The sequence below is a fragment of the Tachypleus tridentatus genome, chromosome 13, assembly GCF_004210375.1.
Source record: "Tachypleus tridentatus isolate NWPU-2018 chromosome 13, ASM421037v1, whole genome shotgun sequence".
Taxonomy (NCBI): domain Eukaryota; kingdom Metazoa; phylum Arthropoda; class Merostomata; order Xiphosura; family Limulidae; genus Tachypleus; species Tachypleus tridentatus.
In genome coordinates this window covers 29,197,636-29,223,701 of record NC_134837.1, presented here as the reverse complement: position 1 = coordinate 29,223,701, position 26,066 = coordinate 29,197,636, and the positions used below count along the sequence as shown (strand labels likewise).

The following is a 26,066-nucleotide window of genomic DNA, read 5'->3' as shown; positions in this document are numbered from 1 at the left end:
AAAAATACTTTTCCTCATCTCAAAAATTTCAAATTTCCTTTTTGTAACCCCTAAAACCTCTTAAATACATTTCAGATAATGTTTTCAGTAAAACTATATTTTATCTGCTATTTTCTCTGCTGTAACTCAAAGCAGAATCAGTCAATTTGACTGATCTCAATATCACCAAAAGAAAATCAAAATACATCTAAATTACCCTATTTTTCTTTCTAAAATGACTTTAAATTGTAACATGAAACTGCATTTATTTATCTCAAGTAGCTTTAAGTTCATAACAGTATAAACTGTATATCTTTAAATTTTATTGTCCTTTGAACCATGTCTGTCACCAATGGTATAAGTTGTAAGTCATTCAGGACACATGCAGTTCATGTTACGCTATCAGTTTTACATTATTCCTGTGCTGCTTACCTCATGAAACATTTGTATTTTATTTTTACTAACCTAAAAAAGATCCATATTTTTTACATTTTAATTATTTCATAAGTTAAGAATAAACATGAAAAACAAGAAATAAAATATTTGGAGTTCAGTTCTTTATGTACTGTTAATTTAAATTCAGTACTTTTCCATAGTCTGTTTATTATGAGTATAATTTATTGTGAACATGGCATTCATACACTTGAAGAGTGTCAGAATATTCTTTTTATTCAGGTTGACACTCCAGAAACTCACAAGCTACGACTGAAAGTGAGGGAAGAAGAATTTGAAGCTGAAAGGAAGAACAAGTGTCCAACCTTGAAGCCTCAAATGATTGGCTGTTTGTGGGATGATGATGATAGACCAGGTCAGGAAGAATTACGTAAGGCTCTTGAGCAATATCGAGCAGTGATTCTTGCTACTAGACCCATAGCTACGTCCTTGTCTTTAGCAAAGCTTTCATGTGAAGATGATACTTCCGTGATTAATTCTAATGGTTCGGCAGCAAACACTACAATGGTGGAGGGTGGAACTCCCAGGCAAAGTCAGAAACGTCCTGTTCCTGAAGAGGGTAAGCATTTTTTTTTCTCAGAACATTATTATTACTTTTAAAGAGTATAAAAATCAAAAGTAGCTTGTTTTTAATTGGATGGGATAAAATAATTATGAAGCTGTAATAAGTAAAGCTACTGTAATTGATTCACTTGCACTATTTTATCTCTTGCTATGGGCTTAGTCAGTGCATGATCCTTAACTGACCATTAGTTTCCATACTATAATTACTAATCTGTTTTAGTGAAATTTTGCAAGCTATCAGTAAAAGAAAAGTCTTTGTTGACTAATATGACTGCAAGGTGATTTTTCTTTGAAAATTTTTAAATTTCATTTGCATATTTTACAAAATCTTATAAATAAATTTCAAACGTTTTTTAATCCATAACACTTCACATTTTATCAATTGTTTTCTCTACCCTAACACTAATGATAAATGCACTAAACAAAAATATGAAATATATTTAAAGTAGTTCTTTTTCTTTTTAAAATAAATTGTAACCAGAAACTACATTTATATATCCTAAATAGTTTAAAGCTTGTAAGAGTATACATTGTTGTATTGTTCTTTGAATCATGTATAACTAATTATCTTGCCACACAAGTTGTAAATGTAACTTTATACTTTTTTTTACATTAAATAAGCTACTTTTATAATAAGTGATAAGGAATACCCATAAAAAATGAGTACAGGTACTTATGGGTCTTTTTTGTTTTTGCTGTTGACTGTTGATGAAACTTAACCATATTTTTTATACTAATGGTATTACTGCAGTATATAATTTTTTACTCAAAGAAATAATCCACCTAAAAGAATAACAAGTAATAAATGCACAATGTTGTATAACTTTCATAATTTTTTGGCTTTCTAACTATTCAATAAATGCTGATATATTTAAATATAAAAAAAAAATCAGCTGAGCTCATCGATACTTTTCCCACAGGAATAAACTTTGAACAGGAAGTGAGATAGTCAGTTGTCTCTACAGACAACAGAGTGATATAATGTCATTTAATAAATAAAAACATAATATAATGTTAAATGCAAGAAAGATTGGTAATTTGTGAAAGAGAAGATGTGTGATAGGTGGATGCAGTAAGTGGTTCTTATTTTCCAGCTTGTGGTTCTCAAACAAATAAGAATGAAGGCTTTGAGACTTATGCTTCACTTGCTTATTAACTAATATTATAGTGAGCAACTTATGGTAAATTTTATTCTTCTCAATGGGTTACTAAATAAATTAGATAAGAGAGAACAAATGTCACAATTCTTGTACTACGGCAGATTAAGGATTTCTTAAATGTTTCCGTATAATTAAAAAAAGGTGAACTTGAAACTCAAATCACATTCTTTACAAATTATTCTGGATATTGGACTCTGGAGTTTGGACTAACTAGAACCCTGCTTAAATACTTTGATATCGATCTTTTTTTTTGTTATATAAATTTTATGTATCTTCATTGCTTTTTTAAACTTTAGATTTTATTTTGTCTTTTTTTTAGCAATGCCTCATCTGATTCGTTTAATTCATGCAAATGTGCTTGGTCGGTCTGTCCTTATTCGAGAATTCCAGCAGTACTGGGTTCAGTTCTGTGAAGGAAACAATCAAACAAGTGTGGGAGAAAGTATCAAAAATTTAACTAATCTTCAATCTGCTAGTGATGAGGAGCAGGGACAGAAAACTGATGCTGTAATTTCTCAAGCATCTCCTGTTAATGATAAAAATGTCTGCTATAAGATTTCTAAACGTCAACTTGAGATAACCTTTCAAAAAATAGCTTCCTGGAAGAGTGATATAATGTCATTTAATAAATAAAAACATAATATAATGTTAAATGCAAGAAAGATTGGTAATTTGTAAAGAGAAGATGTGTGATAGGTGGATGCAGTAAGTGGTTCTTATTTTCCAGCTTGTGGTTCTCAAACAAATAAGAATGAAGGCTTTGAGACTTATGCTTCACTTGCTTATTAACTAATATTATAGTGAGCAACTTATGGTAAATTTTATTCTTCTCAATGGGTTACTAAATAAATTAGATAAGAGAGAACAAATGTCACAATTCTTGTACTACGGCAGATTAAGGATTTCTTAAATGTTTCCGTATAATTAAAAAAAGGTGAACTTGAAACTCAAATCACATTCTTTACAAATTATTCTGGATATTGGACTCTGGAGTTTGGACTAACTAGAACCCTGCTTAAATACTTTGATATCGATCTTTTTTTTTGTTATATAAATTTTATGTATCTTCATTGCTTTTTTAAACTTTAGATTTTATTTTGTCTTTTTTTTAGCAATGCCTCATCTGATTCGTTTAATTCATGCAAATGTGCTTGGTCGGTCTGTCCTTATTCGAGAATTCCAGCAGTACTGGGTTCAGTTCTGTGAAGGAAACAATCAAACAAGTGTGGGAGAAAGTATCAAAAATTTAACTAATCTTCAATCTGCTAGTGATGAGGAGCAGGGACAGAAAACTGATGCTGTAATTTCTCAAGCATCTCCTGTTAATGATAAAAATGTCTGCTATAAGATTTCTAAACGTCAACTTGAGATAACCTTTCAAAAAATAGCTTCCTGGAAACGATGTGACCTTCCCTCCTTCAACAAATTCTGTTGGTGGATCCATCAAGATGTCCTTGAAAAATATGGCCTTCAAGACCTTCCTATTCCTAATAGGTGGCAGTATGTGTCACGTAAAGATCCTGAGCCTGTTCAGCCGATCTCAACACCAAACAGTGGTACAGGTAATAATTGTTCAATCACTAAGTTCACTTGCAAAATTGACAAATCTTCTCCAAACATAGTCTCTCCAAGGCCATTACATGAAACAGAAACCACAAAGGAACGAAGAAGAATTACTCCAACTCTTATATCCAGCCTTTTACCCTCAAAAGATAAGCAAATTGTCTGTGGTGATGATAAGAAAACCCAGCCAATCCTAAAGTTTACTCGGAGAATTACTCCTGTCACAGTTTCATCTACTACATGCAACTCAAAACATCCACTCTTTGGAAAGGAACCAAGTTCTGTTTGCCATGAAACTGAAAAACATAATTTTCAAACTAGACCAGACAGAATGGCTTTGCATAATCTAGCCATTGAAAAAGATAAGAATAAGGTATCTTCAAGAAATTTCTCTAGAGCAAATTGCTCTGTAAATGAGTCCATAGTTGAAGCAGAGGTTATTATAGTAGATTAGGAAAGAAAAATTAGCAAATGGATATCACTGTTTTAAAAAGAATTCTACCTAGTTAATGTGAGAAAAAGACATGGGAATCCATCTTGCTCAAAAAATGAAACCTCAGATACATTGTTTTAACTGTGTTCAGGTTATTGACACAATACAAATGTTCAGATATTGATTTCCATGTGAAACTTCAGAAAACAACTGTTTTTGAGGTTGTAATGAAACTGAATGAACAACACCTGCAGTAATTAGTTCATATATTATACTACCAAATGCATTTAGTTTGATTTTAGGGATTGAAGTGAACAGTGTGTTCAGGGTAGGGGATGGGGACTTCATCCATTTGACTTGTTTTTTTATTTTATTTACAAGTTACATACAGCTTGATTAGTTGGTAAAATTGTACAAAACTTTCTGAAAATTGGCAGTTTTTGCTTCAGAAATTAGTGTTGCAGACAAAGTAACAAACACTGAAGTAGTTTTTAAAGTTTAATCTTGAATTTATAATAATTTTTGTAAATGGACAGTTTAAGAAATTAAAATATTTTCGTAACTTTGAGGATATACTAGTTGAAGTGGGTCAATTTTAGAAATGAATTTAACTATCCATCTTAACCCATCAGTTATTTATTTCAAATTTACAAATGCTTGAATCACTGAAAGTGGAAGTTCTGTCAACAAGGAAAACTGGAATGTATGTTAATTACCTAAACATTAATGACTATCTATACTGTTTTATTACTTTATGCCATACATGCATCATTAGAGTCTAATATATTTACTGCAATATTATTATTGTCTACAATTTATGACAACACATTTGGTTATAGAACTAAATCATGTCGTTGATGGGCATCTGTTTCACATGATTCAAGCTTGTAAAACATTTCTTAAACTTGAGTGTTTTGAAGGTATATAACTATTTTGTCTGATTAAAAAAATATTCAAATAGTAATACTGTTGAGTGGTTATTGGTAAAGAACACAGCATTTCAAAGAAGATTTGATAGTTGCATCTGGAAAGTTTAGACTACAGTCAAAGAAGAGAGTACATTAGAAAGCCACTGGCATGAAGTTTGGCACTTTTTGGGCAAGTATTTGAAGTTCACAAGTTTCTCACCAAAACTTGTCATATTAGTTGATGCAGCTCTAGTGGGCTTAAATCGGATGACATAGATCCAATTATTATGAACCTTGCTGAACTCGGTGAAACATTGCTGCAAAACTATTGTTAATAAGTAGATAGCCAATGAAGAAACAGTTTTCTGTACTGATACATCAAACTGTTTCCATAAAAGTATAGATGACCTCCATGTTAACAGTTATGCACTTTTGTGTGATGTTGTGAATGCTCATTACAAATAAAATTTAATTTAACTGCAATACAAACAGAATATTCCTGAGATACATACAACAGGCACAGAAATGTTTTCTTTAGATTTTAACTTTTGGAGATCCTATTAAAGTATTCATTCTAATACAAATCAATAAAAGGATATAGTCAAAATATATTTGAAATATATACTTACTGAGTTGTAATTGGGGCATTAGAATGTTTAGTTTTTGTTTATAATGAAAAATATGCAGCTACATTTAGCTTATTTAAAGAACAGTCGGATATACCTTAATATTTACAATTGTATACAAAAAAAAAGTAAAGAAAAACATTTGACTGAAAAATGTGCTTTACTTTTTTATGTACAAGTTTATTTAAAATTGGTAATATATTTTAACTACTCTCTCTTCAATAATTAAACATAGTTCTTCTGACCACGTAGTGTGTTCGGAATGAAAACTGGTTATCTTTGGAGTTTCTGAAACATCTGAGAACTGCCTAGTTTCCAACTTAAGTATCTGCAGCTGTGACTCTACTGAAATAAAATGTCTACTAACTTGCTCTATTTGAAATCCACGTTTCATTTTTAACTCTTATTCAGTCTGCTTATTTAGTAGGTGAATTACAACTTTTGAATTGTAATTAACGACTGTAGCTTACAAATACCCAAGTTTATCTCTATCTTAATTCTAACTTTCTGGATGGTTATAGTAACTAATTCCTAAATGATCATTATTCTGAACTGTGATTTTTGATATAACCTGAGTCTATGGCATTTTAGAACTAACCTAGGACTTCTTCAAACTAAGTTGTTACAAAGAGTATATTCTGTATTTTTAAATATAGGCTAAACTGTCAGATCAGCCATTTCTAATGCATAACTGGGTCCAGTAAGAGAGCAACCAGCTAATGCAACCTCCCACCTATGTGACAGTTTTTATTCAAAAAAGCAAAACTAACTAACTAGTGTTTTGCACCATACTGTGGCTCAAACTTCCCTCTTTATCCACAGGCGAGCATGCTAATTACTAGGTCAAACGAAACCTTATAGGCACAACTCAAGAAATTATTTTTTGAATTCAATAAATTTTGGAGCAACAAGGATCATCCCATACTATTTAAATTTGCTTTAATACAAATAAGTCTTCCCACCAGAAACTTCCAAGCACAACATAAACCCTAAGTTTAAAATAAATCAGAAGTGCAGAAAAAGTTTCATTAAAGACAGCTGGTTTAGGTATTAATTAAAATAATCTACAGAACAATGTTTTAACTTTCTCAGGCCATCTTCAGTTTAACTGAGATACTTTGCAACTTTGTTAATCTGGAGAAGACCTAATAAGGTCAAAACATTCTCCTGTACTTTATTGTAATTAAAGTTGTAAAACCTGTACCAGCTATCTTTGGAGTACATTGTCACAACACTGTTTTACTGAAAGAATAAGACAAACAGCTAATTTTTACAAGTATTATTTTTACTTACATCAAGTTTACAAAAACTACACAGATTTTAATATGGAATAAACAGACACCTAAAATTCTGTTTTTCAGTTTACTTTCCATATCAAAAAATTATCTGAACCGAGAATGTCCAATAAAATTCACACTTACTAGGCTACAGATAATAGAATGTAAATCAGTAGTAATAACAATTCAGGATGGTCAACGCCTGTATAAATGAAAATAACCGACATCACAAGGACAGAGACATTATATATTTATAAAAGTTTGTTTCACTGAAAACAATATAGTTATATTCTAGGTTTACAATCTTCCTAAATTTCTTTTTCACTGAAGATTACAGTCTTATCACTTTCCAAGTAACAAATTACTCTTCATTAGTTTTTTACACCTTCAACCATCACGCAGCGAAGTTCAGTCATCCGTGAAGTTGCCGATACACAGCAACACCAAGCACCACTGCCATAATTCCTCCCACGATCAGGCTCCAACTTCGTAGCTAAGTATAGAAAAAAGGAGTTTAACTGCTTTATGGACAGAATGGAAGCAAAAATGTCACAATAACATGATAATTCTTAACTAGGGATGTTCACTAGCAGAATATTATAGCTCTTGCATATCTGTAGAAAACGTTCTATTAAATTAATTTTATTATTTATGAAGATGTAAGAATTACCATTACTGCTATGAAGATTCTATTCTTTCCTTTAAATGGACATGCTCAAAGGACACTTATAGATTGAAAGCAATGTATATAATAAGATGGACTGCAGTATTCTTACAACCAAACTACAAATATCCAATGCAATAAAATTATAGTCAAACATTTCAGTGAAATATGAATTACATAAAATGTAAATACTATGAACTTCCCTAATGCAATTTTTGTTTACCTGATGTGTACACAAAACAAGACATTACCTAGGTTACCACAACATGGGTAAAATATAAAGATTTGTCAGAATTTAATACATTTCACAGCAGTAGACACAATGTAGCTGTAACTATCTTAAAGTTATACAGACAGTTGCTAAACCTAATATGTCAATTTTTTATTACATTGTTAATCAATGTACAGAGCTTTTCCAATCTATTTCCTTTGAATACATCTCTTATGTTTAGCTTAATATCATGAAAAGGTATTAAAAGTTTTAAAAATTATCTTTGCTTAAGATAACTTTCCATGATTTATGAAGAGATTTTATAAAACTGGACTTTTCCAAAACAAAATAAATACTACACATTTTACTGATCCCTGCTCACAGGGCTTTCATGTTATAGTTCAACTGATTTGGTCTTCAGTTTATTCTAGTTATTATCTATTCATTCTGTGCTTAAACAAAAATGGGTCTTGTGTTTCACTACCTCTCCAATAAAACTTTATAAAATGACATACCTCTCTTTGTCTTATCTGTACTCACCAAAACTCTCACCTGTGACTTGGGCTGTGAGGAAGAAACGTTGGTTGTTCCAAACATGCGTTTGTACATGGCCTTTTCTGCTTTTTCTTCCTGCTTCTTTTTCAACATTAACTTGGCCAGTTCTTGATGAATTATCTTGTTGAATGAAAAGAGTCAAACCTCGAGTTGACAAACACAATAGCTAGTATATCTTCTGAACATGAGTTTTATCTTAATATTCAGTAAACAGTGGTCTTTTTTTGAGTAAGCAAAGTGTTAAAGATTAGAAATAAAAAAAAAATATTACAATTTAAAGTTTGGAATTAAATACTTCAAAGCACAATAATCTAAAAAAAAATATTTTTTAATGTTTTCAACACAAATGCACCTTACAGTACTGTGAATATAAAATTTCAAGTCTATATGAAACTAATGAGGCCCAAAAAATCCATTCAAGTGTACCTATATTACTGAAAGTTTGAAACATGAAGTCTATATGATGCAGCCATGTTTCAAAACTTGTATGGCTGTGACAAGGTTTGAAAATTGTATTGTGAACAGTTTCTGATACTGTTCTGCATCTGAAAATAGGATTTTGGATATCAGTAATGTGAACAAGAAGTTCTCATTACAAATCACTCTGTACTGCTGTGAGTCTGAAACTATGGATTTGAATAACAGTGTAAGAAGTATAACAGATAAAGATTCAAAGCACGTATTCCCAAATCTTTCTGATACTGTTTAGCATCTAACACTAAAATTTGGGATAACAGGAATACAATATTAAGGGTTGTTTTTTTTATATAAATTTATTTGAGATACCACAGTGAAAGTATATATTATATATATGAGAGTTAAGAAACATAATTTAGACCTTTTACTCACTAAACTCTCAGATTCTGAAACTAATATTTTGGTCAACAAGAATACAATCCAGAACTTTTATTCACAAGTCTGATGCAACTGTCATCCTGAAATTGAAATTTTAGATAACAGAAATAGGATTCAAATCTAGGATGACCAGATTTTCAAACTGGAAAAACTAGGACAGCCCAGCCCTTGCTCCTCATTTCAAGATAATTATTACAAGTTTGAAATAATTTAACCTTTACTTAATTTACTTTTAGAGTTATTGAACTGTTCCACAATATTTTGAAATATATTAATATTGGCATTTGTTAAAAAATAATTTCAACTGCTTTTTGAATAAAAATAGTGAAACTCTACACCCAAGAAATCCTTAATTATTCACTTCATCTTTATATCTAAACTTATTTAAGAATTCACATCATTTTCAAACAAACTAAATTTAGCTTTCATTATTACTTTGAAACTTTTTAAAACATACTTTTGGAAAAGAATTAATGGAATGTAAAAAGTTAGATTTGTTTTGTTAAATACTCATAAAATTCACTACACAGTGATGTAAAGTGTTTTCTGATGAGCTCTCCCTTAACTGTCTTCAAACCTAGACCTGGGTTTCTGACCACAAACAGATGGAACTATCGAGAGTTTGGTGGCAGGAGGAAAACTCCTACAACAATTAGCAAATCAATTAGGCTTATTACATTTGTAATTTAATGTGGTTGGCAATTGAAGTCAACTTCTCATGGGATACTGGAACAAACTATCAGAAAACAGGACTGTCCCAACAAAACCAGGACAATTAGGTCCCCCTATCCAAACCTTTCACTCAAATATTTTTGATACTACTGTGGACCTAAAAATAATATTCTGATTAAAAGAAATATGATCCAGATCTTTGATACTAGTTTAATTCTAAACCTGACATACTGAATAACAGGAATATATCCAGAATTTGGATTCCCAGGTTTTTTTTTCTAGAGCTACTGTGATTCTACAATTGGATAACAGGAATATGAAGAACTTGCTGAAACTGTAAAGTTAGCAAAACTGTTGTAAATGGCCATCAGATCTGATACAAAGTTTTACAGTTTTGACCCTATGCTGTAAAACACATTAATAACAAAACAAATCTTAAAGTTTTAACTTCCATTAGATTTGTATCAAGGTAAAACTAATCTGTTATATAATCACTTAGTATGCTTTGTATCACTTTAATAAACCTACTTCATTTCACAAAACATATCTTTATTATTATTATTTTTATATTTCTGATTGAACAATCTTACCTTTGTCTCAGGTTCCAACTTCAGAGCTTTTTTGAGTTCTGCTATTGCTTCATTGTTTTTACCTTTAGCTGCTAAAATCTTGAAGGCAATATTAAAGACAATTATTTGAAAACAAGAACAACTAAAAATGTCTAACATTAGAAAAGTATGAATGTTTTTAGCAGAAATTAAAACTGTGTACACTTTTCAGTGGAAAAGTAAAATTGTCTAACAGAGTGAAAACGTCAAGCATGAGGGAAGTATGGATGTCTTCCAATAGAAAAGTGAGAACAGTGAAATTATCTAGCAGTGAAAACAAATTGTCTGAAGTCGAAAAGTGTGACTCTTCAGTAGCAGAAATGTAAGATTGTCCCTCAAGAGAAAGGTAAAAGTATCCAGAAAAGGAAGAACAAGGCTGTGATTTTGCTGTAACAGAAAAGTAATACTGTCCTGCTACAGAGAAGAAACTACTTCGACAAAAAAGTCAAACGACCCTCATTAAGAAAGTAAGAATATATAGCAATAGAAGAGTAATGCTATACAACAATGAAGTAAGATTGTTTAAACATACAAATAAAACTGTACAATAATTCACAAGTAAAACAGTACAATAACCAACAAGTAAAAACTGTACAATAACAGAGAAGTAAGGCTGTACGACAACATATTAATAAAACAAACATAAAAATCAAAATCAAAGAAGCTTCAATTTTGAAAAAGTTTTTCACTTTTTCTTCAGTTATATTATGAAAGATTAACCACCATTTCCTTTTGAATATGAAAATGCACCTACAATATTATCAAAAAGCCTCTTATATATATGTATTAGCCTACAATATGGTTTGAATATCTGAAGCTAGATTTTATGCTAATGCTCATTTTAACAACATTGGACTTATCAATCCATCATAGGGGTTGCTTCTTCTAAACAAATTAAAATATTTAAAAATAAATAAAACTATCAAGGCCAGCCTTTGTAATCCATATGTTTATCAAGTTTTTTCTTAAACACACTTAAATTTACTGCCTCTACAACTTCTGAAGACAATCCATTCCAAAGGCCAACCTCCCTGTTAGCAAAATAAAGCAGTCTTAGGTGAAGATGACTTATACCCTACCAAAACATATATACTTATGTCTCCTAGTCCCACTACTGTCACTGTTAAATATGAAAACAAGATGATGTATCAACACTATTACTTCCATTTACAATCTTAGACATCTCAATCATATCATCTCTAGCCCATCTTTTTTATCCAAAAAGAAAATAATCTGAGAGATTTCATCCTCTCCTCATATAATAACCCCTCTATCACAGGCACCATTCTAGTAACTCTTCTCTGAATCCTTTCCAAACAATTTGATGTGTTTTTTTTTCAGTTAAGGAGCCCAAAAATACAAACAGTATTCCAAATGTGTCCTAACCATAGACCTAAACAATGAAATTATAACCTCTTTAGACTTGTGTTCAATATTTCTGTAAATACAACCTAAAATCTATTTGCCCTACCACTAACAACAGCACAATGTTTGGATGGCTTTAGATACTGATCAGTTATTACACTAAGTTCCCTTTCTTTCATAACACTGTTAAAATTATTACCATCCAATTATACTTATAATTGAAATTATGATAACCCACATACATTATCTTACTTCTATTTTAATTAAATCCCACCTGCAATTTGCCCAACCTACTACATGATCTAAATCCTTTTGTAAAGGAGCAGCATCCCCTTCACAGCTAGCAACATTTAAGACCCGAGTATTATCTGCAAATTTAGTTAATTTGTTGAATATTCCTTCATCCATGTCACTGATGTAGATCAGAAAGAGCAAAGGTCCTAAGCCCTGAAATACCTCACTTTTAACATTAGTACAGTTTGGCTGAAATCTGTTTGTAACAACCTTCTGTTTTTTGCCATCTAGCTATTGTTTTATGCAATTAGCTGCCTTATCCCCCATATCTGCAGAGATAACTTTTTACAAGCCTTTTGTTTGGCACCATGTCAAATGCTTTCTGAAAATCAAAATATACCAAATCTACGTTCTTACTCTCTGCTACATAAGCAGTAACCTTTCAAAGATTTGTTAGGCTAGATTTTCCCTTTGTTGACCATGTTGACTATCAAACAAAATTCTAAACTTTATTAAAAGTGACTTTGTAAAGCATCTTTAAACAGACTTTCCAAAACTTTTCCCACAACTGATGTAACATAATTACTGGGACAATTTTTATCACCTCCCTTGAAAAGAGGAGTTACGTTAGTTAACTTCCAATCCTCTGGTACCTGCCCACTATTCAAGGACTAAAAAAAAAAAGTAGTAAGTGGCTCATATATTATATCTTTAACCTCTTTCAAAACTACAACAACACAGATTGTTAGAACTGAAGATCTGAAAAGTGCTAAGAAAACATGAAAGGCATTAGCTCCATATTTTCAGTCTGTTTACACATTATTTTTGGTTATAACCAGTGATAACCTTTCACCTAGATTTATTTTACTTCTTACTGCCATACAATGTAACTTCTTTTTAATGTTTTGTTTTACTTCCAAATTTTACATCTAGTATAGATTGCAGTCTGTATCATAGTGTTTATTTTATTATATCTATAGATTTATATGAACAACAAATAATATAACTTTCATATAATTTTATATTCAATACCTAAAACATAACTTTTAAAATATTTTCACTGGCCTCTATAAGTTTAAAAAATCTGTTTTAATATTTGTTAAAATTACTTATACTTCTATTTTATTATTACACACAGGCTTTTTTAGAATTTAGAATGTTCAATAATTTTTGCACTCTTCGATGTCCCACACTATTTGACATTAAATTCAGTTATTATGAAAATTCCAAAACTACATTATCACTTACAACTGTAAAATGATACTAAGGGCTGGGCACTGGGAAGATACATTACTTAATACACAGATTTTTTTTTATTCATATATATAAATTGGTTAGTTTCTTTATTAATGGATTTATTACTTCAAACAGAATAATATTATTTTATCTCTATAACTGTGTAAAAACTAGCATGTTAACAGCCAATATCTTAGGTCTAACGTCGCTTTAGACCATGGTTTGATTAATGTATGTTTATATAAGAATAAAACTGAAAGAAACAAAAGTGTCCAGAAATGGCTCACTCATACACACACCTTCCCTTTTCTGAAGAGAGCTTTCACATTTTGTGGTTGAACCTTCAATACAAAATCTACTGACTTCAGAGCTGCTTCATAAGCATCCATCTTTAGTGAAATAAAAGATTTATATTTATAGATAAACTATAATATTGTGCTTTACAATTAATATAAACAATACATTAATAAGAAATGTAGTTCATAATGATATTACTATGTAAATGAGTATGGTAAATTCAGAGTATCTGTTTGGCTTTACATCAAATACACGGTCTCCCAGAAGACTGAAAAATAGATATTATATTCTTATATTTCAACAAACACATTTGTAATGTCAGCTGTACATATTTTAGGAAGTAAAAATACCCTGATGGCACAGAATACCAAGAACTGATATATATATGCTGTCAATGGTATTCAGTTTGTATTAATATACATAATGACCAAATGCGTGTTTCTTTGCACCCTAACTCTTCCGAGCCTATTGGGCAAATCTCAACCAAAAATATATATATATAAATATTATGGTCTACATATAGTACCCTAAGGGGTAAAAATTTAACTTAACACTATTTCTAGCTTGTAAAACCTGTCAGTTATAATTACTCCCAGCCTACAGAGTCAATCTCAAATAATCTTGTCTGGTTTATAAACAACCATGTTTATTTCATGGTCAATGGGATGCAGGGTGTTCAAGAGTGAGATCAACTCTTAAATCTTTATTTGTTGGTTGATGAAAAACAAACTACAAATGTCGTTCATGAACAAACTGTTGTAATTTTGAAATAAAATTCAGGTTATTACTCTGAAATATACAATTGTTCTCAAGAACTTAAGTTTAAACATTTACAATCAATTGCTGGGTATTTCAGCTTGTAATAAATACATTAATAATATATTGGGTATTTCTTTTAGGAAAGAAAATAGCAAGTCCAAGTGTTTCTTCTATGACTGCTTATACAAAATGTGGAATTACAGAAAGACAAGCCATCAATTAATAATACACAACTGAAGATACTAACATGTAACTCCCTTGTGATAAATTGGTCTTCTGTGGTTTTTACTTCATCGTATCGCCTTTTTTTTTTTATCATGTGCAGGCACATGGAAACTATGTTTAATAGAACCTTCACACAAACACATTTCAATTCTAGATTATAACAGTGTTTCTAGGACTACTAACTTAAGTACTGTTGTTACATTATTCACTTGAATTACGTAGTATATTTTTCCAATTAAGGTTACAATCAGTAATTACCTGATGTAGGCCTAAGCCAAACCATTGCTAATAAATTTTGTTTTTTGTTAGAGAGGTTATGATATGCAACATGTGATTTTACTTTTTTCTGAAGTTAAGAAAATAAATAAACACAACATAATTCTTATGATATATGGAAATCAACAAAAACATTTAATTTTTGTTCACAAAATTTTCCAGAAATTACTTTAAGAATACATAAAAAGCTAAAAATGTAAACAAATTAAAAAACTGATAACTGGTTTACACTATATTTTATCTTCTGAAAAAGTAGAAGAGATAAAAAAAATAAGTAGCATCAATAATTTAATATTTTAATTTCAGACACATGTTCATCAAGTGTATCAGTTTAATAATATTTTAACTTCAGACACACGTTCATCAAGTGCATCAGTTTAATAATATTTTAACTTCAGACACATGCTCATCAAGTGTATCAGTTTAATAATATTTTAACTTCAGACACATGCTCATCAAGTGTATCAGTTTAATAAGTAGAACTTATTCCAATGTTTAAAACAAAATAATGGTGTTGAGAAGAAATTTTATTTCAGATATTTTTTCTTGTAAGATTCAGATAATCACTAAAAAAAAAAGCATACTCAGATGGTTATTTTTGTAGCTATATGGAAGATTATAAACATTACTTAAACATCTTTAACCTGAATTACGTAACACAATGACAACTCATTACATATTCCAAAAACCTCCCAAGAATAACTTAAGAGAAACTTGCAAAATTTATGAACATTATAGAAAATAAAACTGAAAATAATTAATATATAAAATAACAAATTGTAAATTAGACTGAAATATAAATTACATTAACATTTTTACTTTTTTGTGGTCACCTTTACTTTCCATCATTCTATTACTAAAAGTTAGAATATTTCTGTACACTAATCAAAATACAAACACCAAAACCTAATGTAAAAGGTAATGAAACAAGACAAGGTGGAAGGAGACAATTTTCACTAATAAATCCAGAGTGTGCCTTTATCAAGGACAGATAAAGTCACAAGCAAATAAAAAAAAAAAAAAAATTAGGTGTTTCAACTCAACAAACCTTATAAAAAAAACTACTTTTCATTTTTTTTTAATACTCAGTTGTTTTATTACATTTAAATTCATACACCCAAATTAATTTTTTGACTTGCTCATATTTTTGGTTTTGCTTATTTGTTGTCTACACATATACAACAGTATATTTGTTATCTTTATTTTTAATGATGGCTTTTATCAATTTTTGATTTAACAAAACTTACCTTAAGTTGGGCTGCTGCTAAGTTATTGTATACTTTTAATCTAGTGTCCAATAACTTCTGCAACTCTGATGTTGGGTTTCGAAAGTCCTGTCTCAAGAATATTGTAAAGCTTTATATGGATTAAAAAAATAACAACTGGGAAACAAAAGCAAAATAAATATTAAAAAAATAGTACAATGTACAAGCATTTTGATAGTAAACACAATTATTTCAAATATAAAATTATTTTAAACACCACTCCACTATGTGTGTCTGAGATTCATCTAAATTGAACTCAAATATAATGATGCAAAGAGCTACTTTTTCACAGGATGTAGAATTTATTTACAGAAAACTACTTCTCAAATGGACAAATATAGGAAAAAAAAGTCTACCTATCCCTCTTAAACATTTACTTGTCCCCTTCTCATCCCATAAAACACACAGGAAAAAAAATATACAACATTTAGGAATTCAGCCTTACTTAAATGTGAACACAAACAAAGCAACGTTATCAAAGGCTCTGTTTCATTTGGAATGATGTACACCATGTTTTGCATCTACACTCTTCATATTTTTCTAGAAGTCTAGAATTCTACTTGTAATGTGTTTCCAATAAGAAAATGATGTGAAAATGAATATAAAAATACACGATTTGTCAAATAAGCAAAGTATAATGGTGAGACATGACATCTTTGAGATATATCCTGTTGTTCCAATTACTGAGTAACTGGTTTGGTATACCTTCATTTTATAGAAACTTTTACAAAATTATAAGAAAAGTACTGTACAAAGTATGTTCTAACTCTCAGTGGTTAAACTCAAGATTTATTGTGAGGATAATATGTCTTTGATATGCTGGAAAGCAGAATGAGTTACATGAGATATTCTGGGTAAAGAAGTAATTTACTAGTGCAATGTACAATTTCTTCCCCTTTATTTTGCAACTTCTGTGATAGTGTTTTGTACTATTAATAAATCCACCAGTTACTTGCCATTACTGATTGTTGAGAGACTAATGTATATTATCATTTGCATTTCCATAATTATTTCCTGTATTGTTCATTTAATATACCATATGGGGTACAGTAGTCAAACTTAAGAGACTTCTTATGACAGTGACTGAACTGAAGGTTTGTTTCCAAAAGAGTTGTTATGAACTGATGGTTTGTTATCAAGATATTGGCCATGAATGAAAGTTTGTTGTCAGGATATTGGTCATCAATGAAAGGTTTGTTATCAGAACAGTGGTCACAAATTATAAATTCTTACAGCTAAAATAAATTAGAATAAAATTTGTTGTACATGGGCTACTAAACTTAGGATACTGCTTGCGGTGCTGTAGTTAAACAAAGTATTTACAGTTAGGACAAAATTAATGGTATAATGAACAAAAAATTCAAAGCCTTTTTATCTTACAAAATTTATTAAACTTGCTATTTACTACTTCCCACTACAACACTGCATATCAATTATCTATTCAAAAAATGTATAAAGAGTTATCACTACAAGAAATGGATGAAAATTATCTACATTATTTCAAATTGATAAGATATTTGAAGCAACTGTTTAACTGATCCTGATATATGGAAAGTAAAAGTATGCAAGTGTATCACGCATAAAGTAACAAACATTCTGTATAAAATATGCGACAGAAAAAAATTAAACAAGACACAAAATCAAAGTGAAACAATTCAAAGACTGTGACACTTGGATCATTAAATGGGAATGTATAGAAGAGAAAAATTAGTTATTAAAAGAACAAGAGCAAAGTAAAAATATATCTTTAAATAAAAAACTGAAAACAAAATGTGAAAATCAACTATGGGAAATGGTACAACGAGGTGAAGAAAAATGAAGAATTTCAATATTTATGCAAAAAAATTAACATAAAATGTGAAAAGCATAAAATACAAACAAAATTTAGATACAGACATGACTTGAACAAAAAGAAATTTTGTGTTAGTAGAAAGAAAATACAATGTACAAAAGAAAAGATGAGAGAAAACAATGGAACATGTTAACATAATTTAGATAGAGAAGCAAATGAACAAATAATGAAGGAATAAGCAAGACTGGTACACGAGTGTTAAGAAAAGTGTGAGTAGAAGCTGAAGGAGTGAACATAAGAAATAATAGGAAGAAATAAAATAACAAATGAGTTTGATATTAAACCCATTCAAGTTAAATTACATCAAAAAAAAAGTTCATTATTTATTATGGTATTTCATTGAGGATTTTGTGAATTATTTTTTTAATAATGTATTCCTCCACACAGCACCATGGAATCAGTAAACTTTATTAAATTTGTTTCTTACCTGTTTTTCATCATCCAGAAAATCCAAAGATCTGTGGAGAAATGACAAAGTTTGCATAGATTATATGACAAACATTTAAATAAAAATGTAATATTATTAAAAAAAACTCTGCTGTTATTATGATATATAACAAGTTAAAAAAAAAAAAAAAAAGAGAAGGAAATCTGTAGGTTTGCAACAAATGTAGGATAATTAATGGGTGCTAAATATAACCACTCTGGAATAATTAATATTGCTGTTGGATTTCATATCACATTAGATTCTTACTGGGATTGTGTTTCAGGTGAAAGAACTTTTGCCAGTAAAGAAAATGCACAAATATGCTATTAATAATATAGTACTGTAGTTCAGCCATCACAAAACTACTACCATTACATGTAATTTACAAATTGAAGTTTACATAAAAATCTGTTTTGGCCGAATAACACTGGGACTTCTGAATGACTGAGGGTTAACTTACACAGACTTTTACAGTTCATGCCAGACAGTTGCATTAACAATGGTAATGACTCTGCAAAATTTGTTCCACAGATTACAACTGACCATATGATCTCTTCTGCATGAAGAAAGCCTATCAATTCTAGTTGACTTGCATAGTTTTTTGTGACAAAATAGTACCAAGTCACACATTGAAAAAACTGTCTGTCACAAAACACAGCTACAGTTTATTGCATGATAATATTATCTCTTATCTGCATACATCTCTATGAAGCAGGATCAATTAGTACTAACCAAAGTAATTTGGGCTACATGGTAAAAACAAATGTGTTAAATGGTTCAATTATAGTTTCCTACATATTAACTCTTTAAACTCATAATTTTTGGCATGTTCTCCCAGAATTATTTTTATGATGTTCTAATAATTATCACCATACCTTATAAAATGTTCGGTGTATTTATAACAAATAGATAATAACACAGTTTGGATTAATTTTCAGCCAGAAAGACATAACTGTTATTTGATGCTGTCACTACATGATGTGTACATCAACATTTTAGGCTGACACTTTTAGCATCCACTCTGTTTTAAGAGATTAATATTTTCTCACATATATAAACAATTCTATGAAGCAGTGTGAATTTATACAGGCCTACATAACCTGTGATAGAAGTAGTATTATAATAACACTTGTTTTCTACAGTCATGATTTAAAATCATTGTTATAAGTAGAGATTATGAAAGTAAAACTGTTGTCAAGAAAGACTTTGTCTTCTCTGTGTATTTATTATGTACTATAGGTTTATGTAGTTGATGTCTTTAAAGGCTAATTTGTTACATAGTATGTCAATCTCATGCCAGAAAGAACAATTTCTATATCAGACTATTGAAATGTTTTATAAAAATATTAAGACTTCAATTTTAATTCTTTGGCAAGCACCAGAGAACAAAATTTTACACCTTATGAAACACACAGCAACAGTTTGTTACATAATGTTACACACTCCAGTGGTAGATTCAGAATCTTCACAGGGAAGGGGTGGGTCTGTTTGTTTTCAAGTTTCACGCAAAGCAACATGAAGGGCATTTGCTCTAGCTGTCCCTAATTTAACAGTCTAAGACTACAGGGAAGACAGCTAATCATCACTACCCACTACCAACTCTTGAGCTATTCTTTTACCATTGAATAGTGAGATTGACCATCATATTATAATGTTCCCACAGATGAAAAGGTGAGCATGTTTGGTGTGATGGGGAGGAGTGAAACAAATGAATGTATATTAGAGAGTTAACCCCACAGCTGAATGTATATTAGAGAGTTAACCCCACAGCTGAAGACTGGTTTGGTGTGATGGGGGAGAAGTGAAACAAATAATGTATATTAGAGAGTTAACCCCACAGCTGAAGAATTTTTTTTAATTTGAAATCTTTATAAGACAAGTTCTTGAAATTTCTACTGATTTGGGTACTCAAACCCTCAAGCTAGCAATAAGAGATCTAAATGATAAGTAACTTCTGTTACTATTAGGAACATGGGTCTTTACTGCAACAGGTAATAAGAAGAGCTACAGAGACATATTGGAGACTACTGTAAGTACCATTTAAAATCAGCTTACAATTGCCTTTGATAAACTCAGATAAATCAGTTAAAGTAATTCCTAAAAAACTCAAATTTACAAGAGATATATATATATATATATTATCATTTATCAGAATGTCATCATACTTGTATTTCTTCAACTTATAGTATTAATAACCCTTCATTTCTGAGTTTGACAGTACACAGGTAAAGACTGCTATAATCAGGTGATCCCCGGTTTTAGTTTATCTCAAGAGCTAATGGTCAAAAGAGAGAATAGAAGTTAGATGTCCATACTGGTGAAAATGGCTCCTTCAGAGAACTGTGGTGGGTTTTAAATTTATCATAATATTTTGAAAGAAAATATCTTTTGTGGTTATCTTTCAACATTTATAAATTACAGATAATCTAAACACCTTTCCACAGAGGAAAACAATCATAAGTAATGACAGAACACAAATAAACATAGTATTTCTATCATTTGTATATCTTTCTTTTTACTTGAATTTAATCTTTTTTACATTAGAATAAGTCTCTGGATCCACTACTACATTCATATCTAAAACTGAAAATGGTAAACATAACTAACTTCTATATTATTATAGTCTTGAGAATAAAAAAAAATATTACTTTGTGCAAAAATATACAGAAACAAAATAAAAGAAAATTTATTTTCTGCAGTGTTTTATAGTAATAAAAGAGAGTAATATAATTATTTTCTGTCACATAGAACAACAAAAGAATATAAGAATCTGTATTCTGTTAGAATGTACAGTAACAAGAGAATAAAGTAAAAACTTCTGTAACAGTGTGTAGTAACAGGAGAACATAAATAAAATTTACCTTCTGTAACAATGTATAGCATTCGAATAATCACTTCTTCCGTACCAAAAATTTCCCCTCTCTCGTTTCTCATCCCTAGACATTTATAGAAACAAAATATTTTGTCTTTCAGAAAAATTAAAATTTCTTATGTAATTTTATGTGATATGTAGTTTAATTATGATGCAATTACAGAAAATTTTAAAAACACGTACCAAAAAACTCTAATTGTACTATTAAAAGCCATATTTGAAGAAGCCACTTTTATTTCACAAATTAGTTTCGTGATTTCATTAAAGATAAAATTAGCACATTTTAAGTTTTCATAATTTCACTAATTTTCTAAAAGCTAAGAAAATTCCATTCAAAACAACATAGAGGTTAAAGTTGAAAAGCTCCTAATGGTATTTGATTTCATCATATAACACAAACTATTTTACAAATAATGATATTATTTTAGAAGTTCATTTGGTTTGTTTTGAATGTAGTGCAAAGCTACATTAGGGCTATCTGCAGCACCTGTCCCTAATTTACCAGTGTTAGTTGGTTGGTTTGGTGTTTTATGGTGCAAAGCAACTGGGCTATCTGAAGCAAACATCCGGTAAAAAGTTAAAATTATTAAAATTTATAAAAGGAAACTAAAGTAAAACAAAACAAAGTTTAAGTTTTGAATTAAAAACATAAATAACATTAAAACCAATTTTTACATCTCGTCTACAGCAGTAAGAGAAAAATCACAGTAATACAAGTTGTGAAGGAGTAGCATAATTGTAATTATCATAATTAGCCAAGATGACTAATGGGTAAGTTCAAAATACAACATTAATCACCTAAAGTTGGCCTTTCCAGTCCTGGTTTTAAATTATATGACGTTATGGCCATTTTCAAAAAGTAAAGTAATACAAGTTTTAAAAGACTTGTAGCAAATTTTTAATTATCATAACTAGCCAGGATGACAAACAGGTAGTTCAAATTTAGCAGTGTAAGACTAGAGGGAAGGTAATAAGTCATCACTACCCACTGCCAACCTTTGGGCTACTCTTATACCAACGAATAGTGGTATTGACCATCACATTATGCCCCCATGGCTGAAAGGGTGAGCATGTTTGGTGTGATGGGAATTCAAACCCACTACCCTCAAATTACAAGTCGAGCTCCCTAACCACCTGGCCATGCTGGACCTTTAGACATTGAATAATCTGGTTGTTCATTTAATTGCACCTAAATATTTCAAACCATATCACTTGCTATGTAAGTGAAAAAAGTAACATCTTTGTTAATCTTACTTTCAAAATCCAAGAAAACCAACAAAACATTTGTGGTCAAATTATTACCTTTATTGTGGTAGTACTTTTTAAGTACAGAATTTCTAGAATAATACAAAAGTATTCTACTTACAGACACAGAAACCTACAAGTCCACTTGTCTTAAATCCTAGCATTGGTTAAACTTTTATTATGTATGGCCTATGTTCTACAAAAAAGATAAATTAACACTGTAACTTATGTAAATTTTTGGCTTTAGTTTAGTTATGGCTAAATAGTTATTTTCATTATTTCTTAAATTATTCTAAGATTTACCCAATTTTCATTCTCTCTTCCAATGGAAGATCAGTTTCCTCACCAACTTCTTCAACAGAAAATATCTCCACTTCATACATTAACTCTGCATCTGGTGGTATGTTTGGAGGCCTGCAGATGATAGAAACAATAAAAATGGATACTACTTATATAGCATCTACACTAATACACCTGCAAGAAACTTATGACAGATTGAAATACTGATAAGAATGAACACTTGATGGCTTAACCTTACAATTCTGTCTAATTAAAAAAACAAAACAAAAATACAATTAAAATCAGTTTGTAAAAATTGAAAAGGTACTTAAGCAGCTTGAGATGTTGTTGAAAAATTGAAAAACTGACAATGGGGTTTTAAAAATTACAAAATTTCCATTTCAAAACAAGAATATAATTAACATTCATAGTTAAAATTTCTAAGCCTAAGTCTCTGGGAAGATATCAGTCTGTCTATCAGGGATGCACTTAGCTGAACCAATCTTTTCACACAGTCAATTTTACATAGCTTTATCCAGAGCAAGATCATTTGATTGATTAAACATTTACCTCCCTGAAAATGTAAACACTAAATGTTGCTTATAAGGAAGTTTTGTAAACATTCCCATGCAAATTTGATAATCCTTACATTTTAGGTTGTGGCTTGAAATATTAATTACCTCTTAGATAGTACTCCAAACATTTACATAGGATCCTAATTTTCAGGGCCCTTATGAGACTCCTTGAAGAAAACTATGTGCTATCATGAAATAATATCATATTATTTAATTTAAAACTGATAAGCCTTTAATAAGATAATTAAATAGTTACCTCATATTTGTTTGTTTGCTAAAATGTAATATGAAACATGTTAAACTTAATCATACCATGACAAACTTATTACCATTCAACTTCTCTGAAACCTGGTGAAACATGAGAAACCAAAATAATATAAATGGTACAAGATTCTTTTCCACATTCCTATTAATATGTCCATTTTAATTCCAAGTCACAGGTGTGTAACAATAAAATTTCAGATTTATCTCATCTTCCATAAATCATGTCTAAGATTTTAGAATACTTAAAAAAAAAAGTACAGTTTATGTGATTCTTATTACAGATGTTAAGCTGTGTACAGTGCTTTTGAACTGCAGACCTTTCAACTTAATGCTTCACAATATAATGTGAAACATGAGTTATATCTAAATGTAATACAAAGGAAGACTCATAAAAACAAAATATCATTCCTTACATGTTGAGACCTAAAATGAATATGTCTTTTATCAGAGAATATGGAAGTAATGCTAAAAAGGAAGTGTTTTTTTGTATAATGCTGCATCAAATAATGAAAGACATGAACTGCATTTAATTTTTTCTAATATGCAGCATAGTTTAATAGAAAGAAAATTTCATATAAAAGCATTTTTCTTCAACTTTATACCACAAAATCATTACCCTGCTGTAAAATACACAATTTGTAATTGGACTGCATTGGAATTAAGCAGTTACAGGACTGTAGTCCGTATATATGGGATATGCACAGCTGTGACGGCATCAGATTTAGCTGCAGTGTCAGCAATCTCCTTCATGCAAATACTAACATGGCCAGGTATTCAAAAAACTGTATACTAATAGAAAATGGAAAAAAATAGGCTGGTCATTGTTGAATATCAACAAGAACAGGGTAAGGACAAACTAACAAAGTGATTTCAGGGCCAGTAGAGAGATAAGAGAGCCCCTGTAAATAGTACAGTTAATGTACTGCATAGCTTCTACATGATACAGGGAAAGATAAATGGAATACAACTCATCAGTGAATACAGAAACTGTAGAGGGGATCCTGCAAGCAACTATTGAGCCACAGGAAACCATGGCAGAGCCTACACAGTCACCTCATTTTGAACCATCCATGTAAACTGGAACAGAAGGATGATTTGAAAGATATTCAGTAAAGAGAAGATTATTCTTCCAATTGAAAGTATCCACCTTCTCAAGATGACACAAGAAAGGGTCACAACTGGGAATGGTAATAAGCCACAGTTGAACGGACTTATCATTGGGGACAGCAATGCCAGATTGCACCTGGATACAATAGCCAAAAGACAGAACTGCAGACCACCTATTCTGAAAGAGCATGGTCCACTAAGAAAGGAAGACAACCCCAGGTGGGATGCTGTGGTAAGAGTCAAAGCTTGGTAGTGTAACAAATTTACTATGATATACTTAGTTCAATATTGATGTTTGTAAAAGTTAAATTTATATTTAGAAATGCATGTAACTTATATTGTTAAATATGTGTTGCAAAATTCCCACCTATTCACTAAAAGTGTTGAAGATTCTCAAGTATGAAAATCAACAATATACATATGTAAGAAAGCATTAGCTTATGCCAGTATTGTTATTCCAGCTGTAATTTCCAGAATCTTGCCTAATGCTTATAAAACATAACCAATACAGTGTGCAGATACATTATATTACTGGTTTGCAACAATTTGTACACCATAAGCCTTAAAAGCTATAACAGTGACTAAAGCTTATTAATCAGAAGTTTCAGATTTTTGACCAGGAATGTTCATAGATATCAAACATTACAAATCATTTAACTATGGTTGATTAACATCATACATTAGTATTTTTATGAAGGGACTAGATAACTTCAATGGTGACAAACTCACATGCAACCAGCAAAAAAACAGCTAGCTCCCCATTAAATGAATTGTACCAATATAAACTCAAAATTAATTCAATTGTCATGAACCCTCAATAAGATACCAAGAAAGTTAGATTGGATAGAAGACTCAATACTGTTTGTAAATAAATCATTATTTGTAATAACCATTATTTCAAATTGTATTACTCTTTGTATATTAAAACATATTTACATGAAAAGAAAGAAAACTGTGTGTAATAATATCATAAATTTGATAAATACCAACCTTTAATTAACTTCTAAATCTCAATTACAATTTAACCCAGTTTTAGGATATTTAAAATGATAATATGTAACATCATCAATTGAAGACTCATCTGAGATAAATTGTGATGTGTAAGAGCAGCAAACTGTAGAGAATGTTACAAATGGCAGAGGCAATGAGAAGGTTCATGGTGTACAAACTCAGTACCAGAGAAGTGTATAAAACCCTGGTGCAGAGCTTAAGCCCTAAATGCTGAAGGGGGTCTAGTATCTTCAAAGCCAAGATTCTGGC

At 30.4% G+C, this 26,066-nt stretch overlaps 2 protein-coding genes across 4 annotated transcripts in view; one reads left to right on the top strand and one right to left on the bottom strand.

Annotated features, from left to right (window-relative positions):
* LOC143236094 (uncharacterized) overlaps positions 1-5,109 on the top strand; it is a 33,265-nt gene extending 28,156 nt beyond the window's left edge. Inside the window, exons 10-12 of the mRNA XM_076474364.1 lie at positions 655-991; positions 2,476-2,763; positions 3,269-5,109. Coding sequence (XP_076330479.1) covers positions 655-991; positions 2,476-2,763; positions 3,269-4,173 — 1,530 coding nt within the window. The 3' untranslated portion in view covers positions 4,174-5,109. The remainder of the gene's footprint in view (positions 1-654; positions 992-2,475; positions 2,764-3,268) is intronic.
* A 1,844-nt stretch (positions 5,110-6,953) lies between these two features.
* Positions 6,954-26,066, bottom strand: part of LOC143237039 (peptidyl-prolyl cis-trans isomerase FKBP8-like) — a 31,040-nt gene continuing 11,927 nt past the window's right edge. For 2 of the 3 annotated variants that reach the window (XM_076475873.1, XM_076475874.1), the window contains exons 5-12: positions 22,885-22,995; positions 21,326-21,400; positions 18,465-18,495; positions 16,168-16,254; positions 13,663-13,752; positions 10,511-10,588; positions 8,379-8,513; positions 6,954-7,456 (exon numbers count right to left, since the gene is read on the bottom strand). In XM_076475873.1, the coding sequence (XP_076331988.1) occupies positions 7,376-7,456; positions 8,379-8,513; positions 10,511-10,588; positions 13,663-13,752; positions 16,168-16,254; positions 18,465-18,495; positions 21,326-21,400; positions 22,885-22,995 (688 nt within the window). In that variant the 3' untranslated portion in view covers positions 6,954-7,375. The remainder of the gene's footprint in view (positions 7,457-8,378; positions 8,514-10,510; positions 10,589-13,662; positions 13,753-16,167; positions 16,255-18,464; positions 18,496-21,325; positions 21,401-22,884; positions 22,996-26,066) is intronic. The other variant, XM_076475875.1, reaches the window with a different exon arrangement.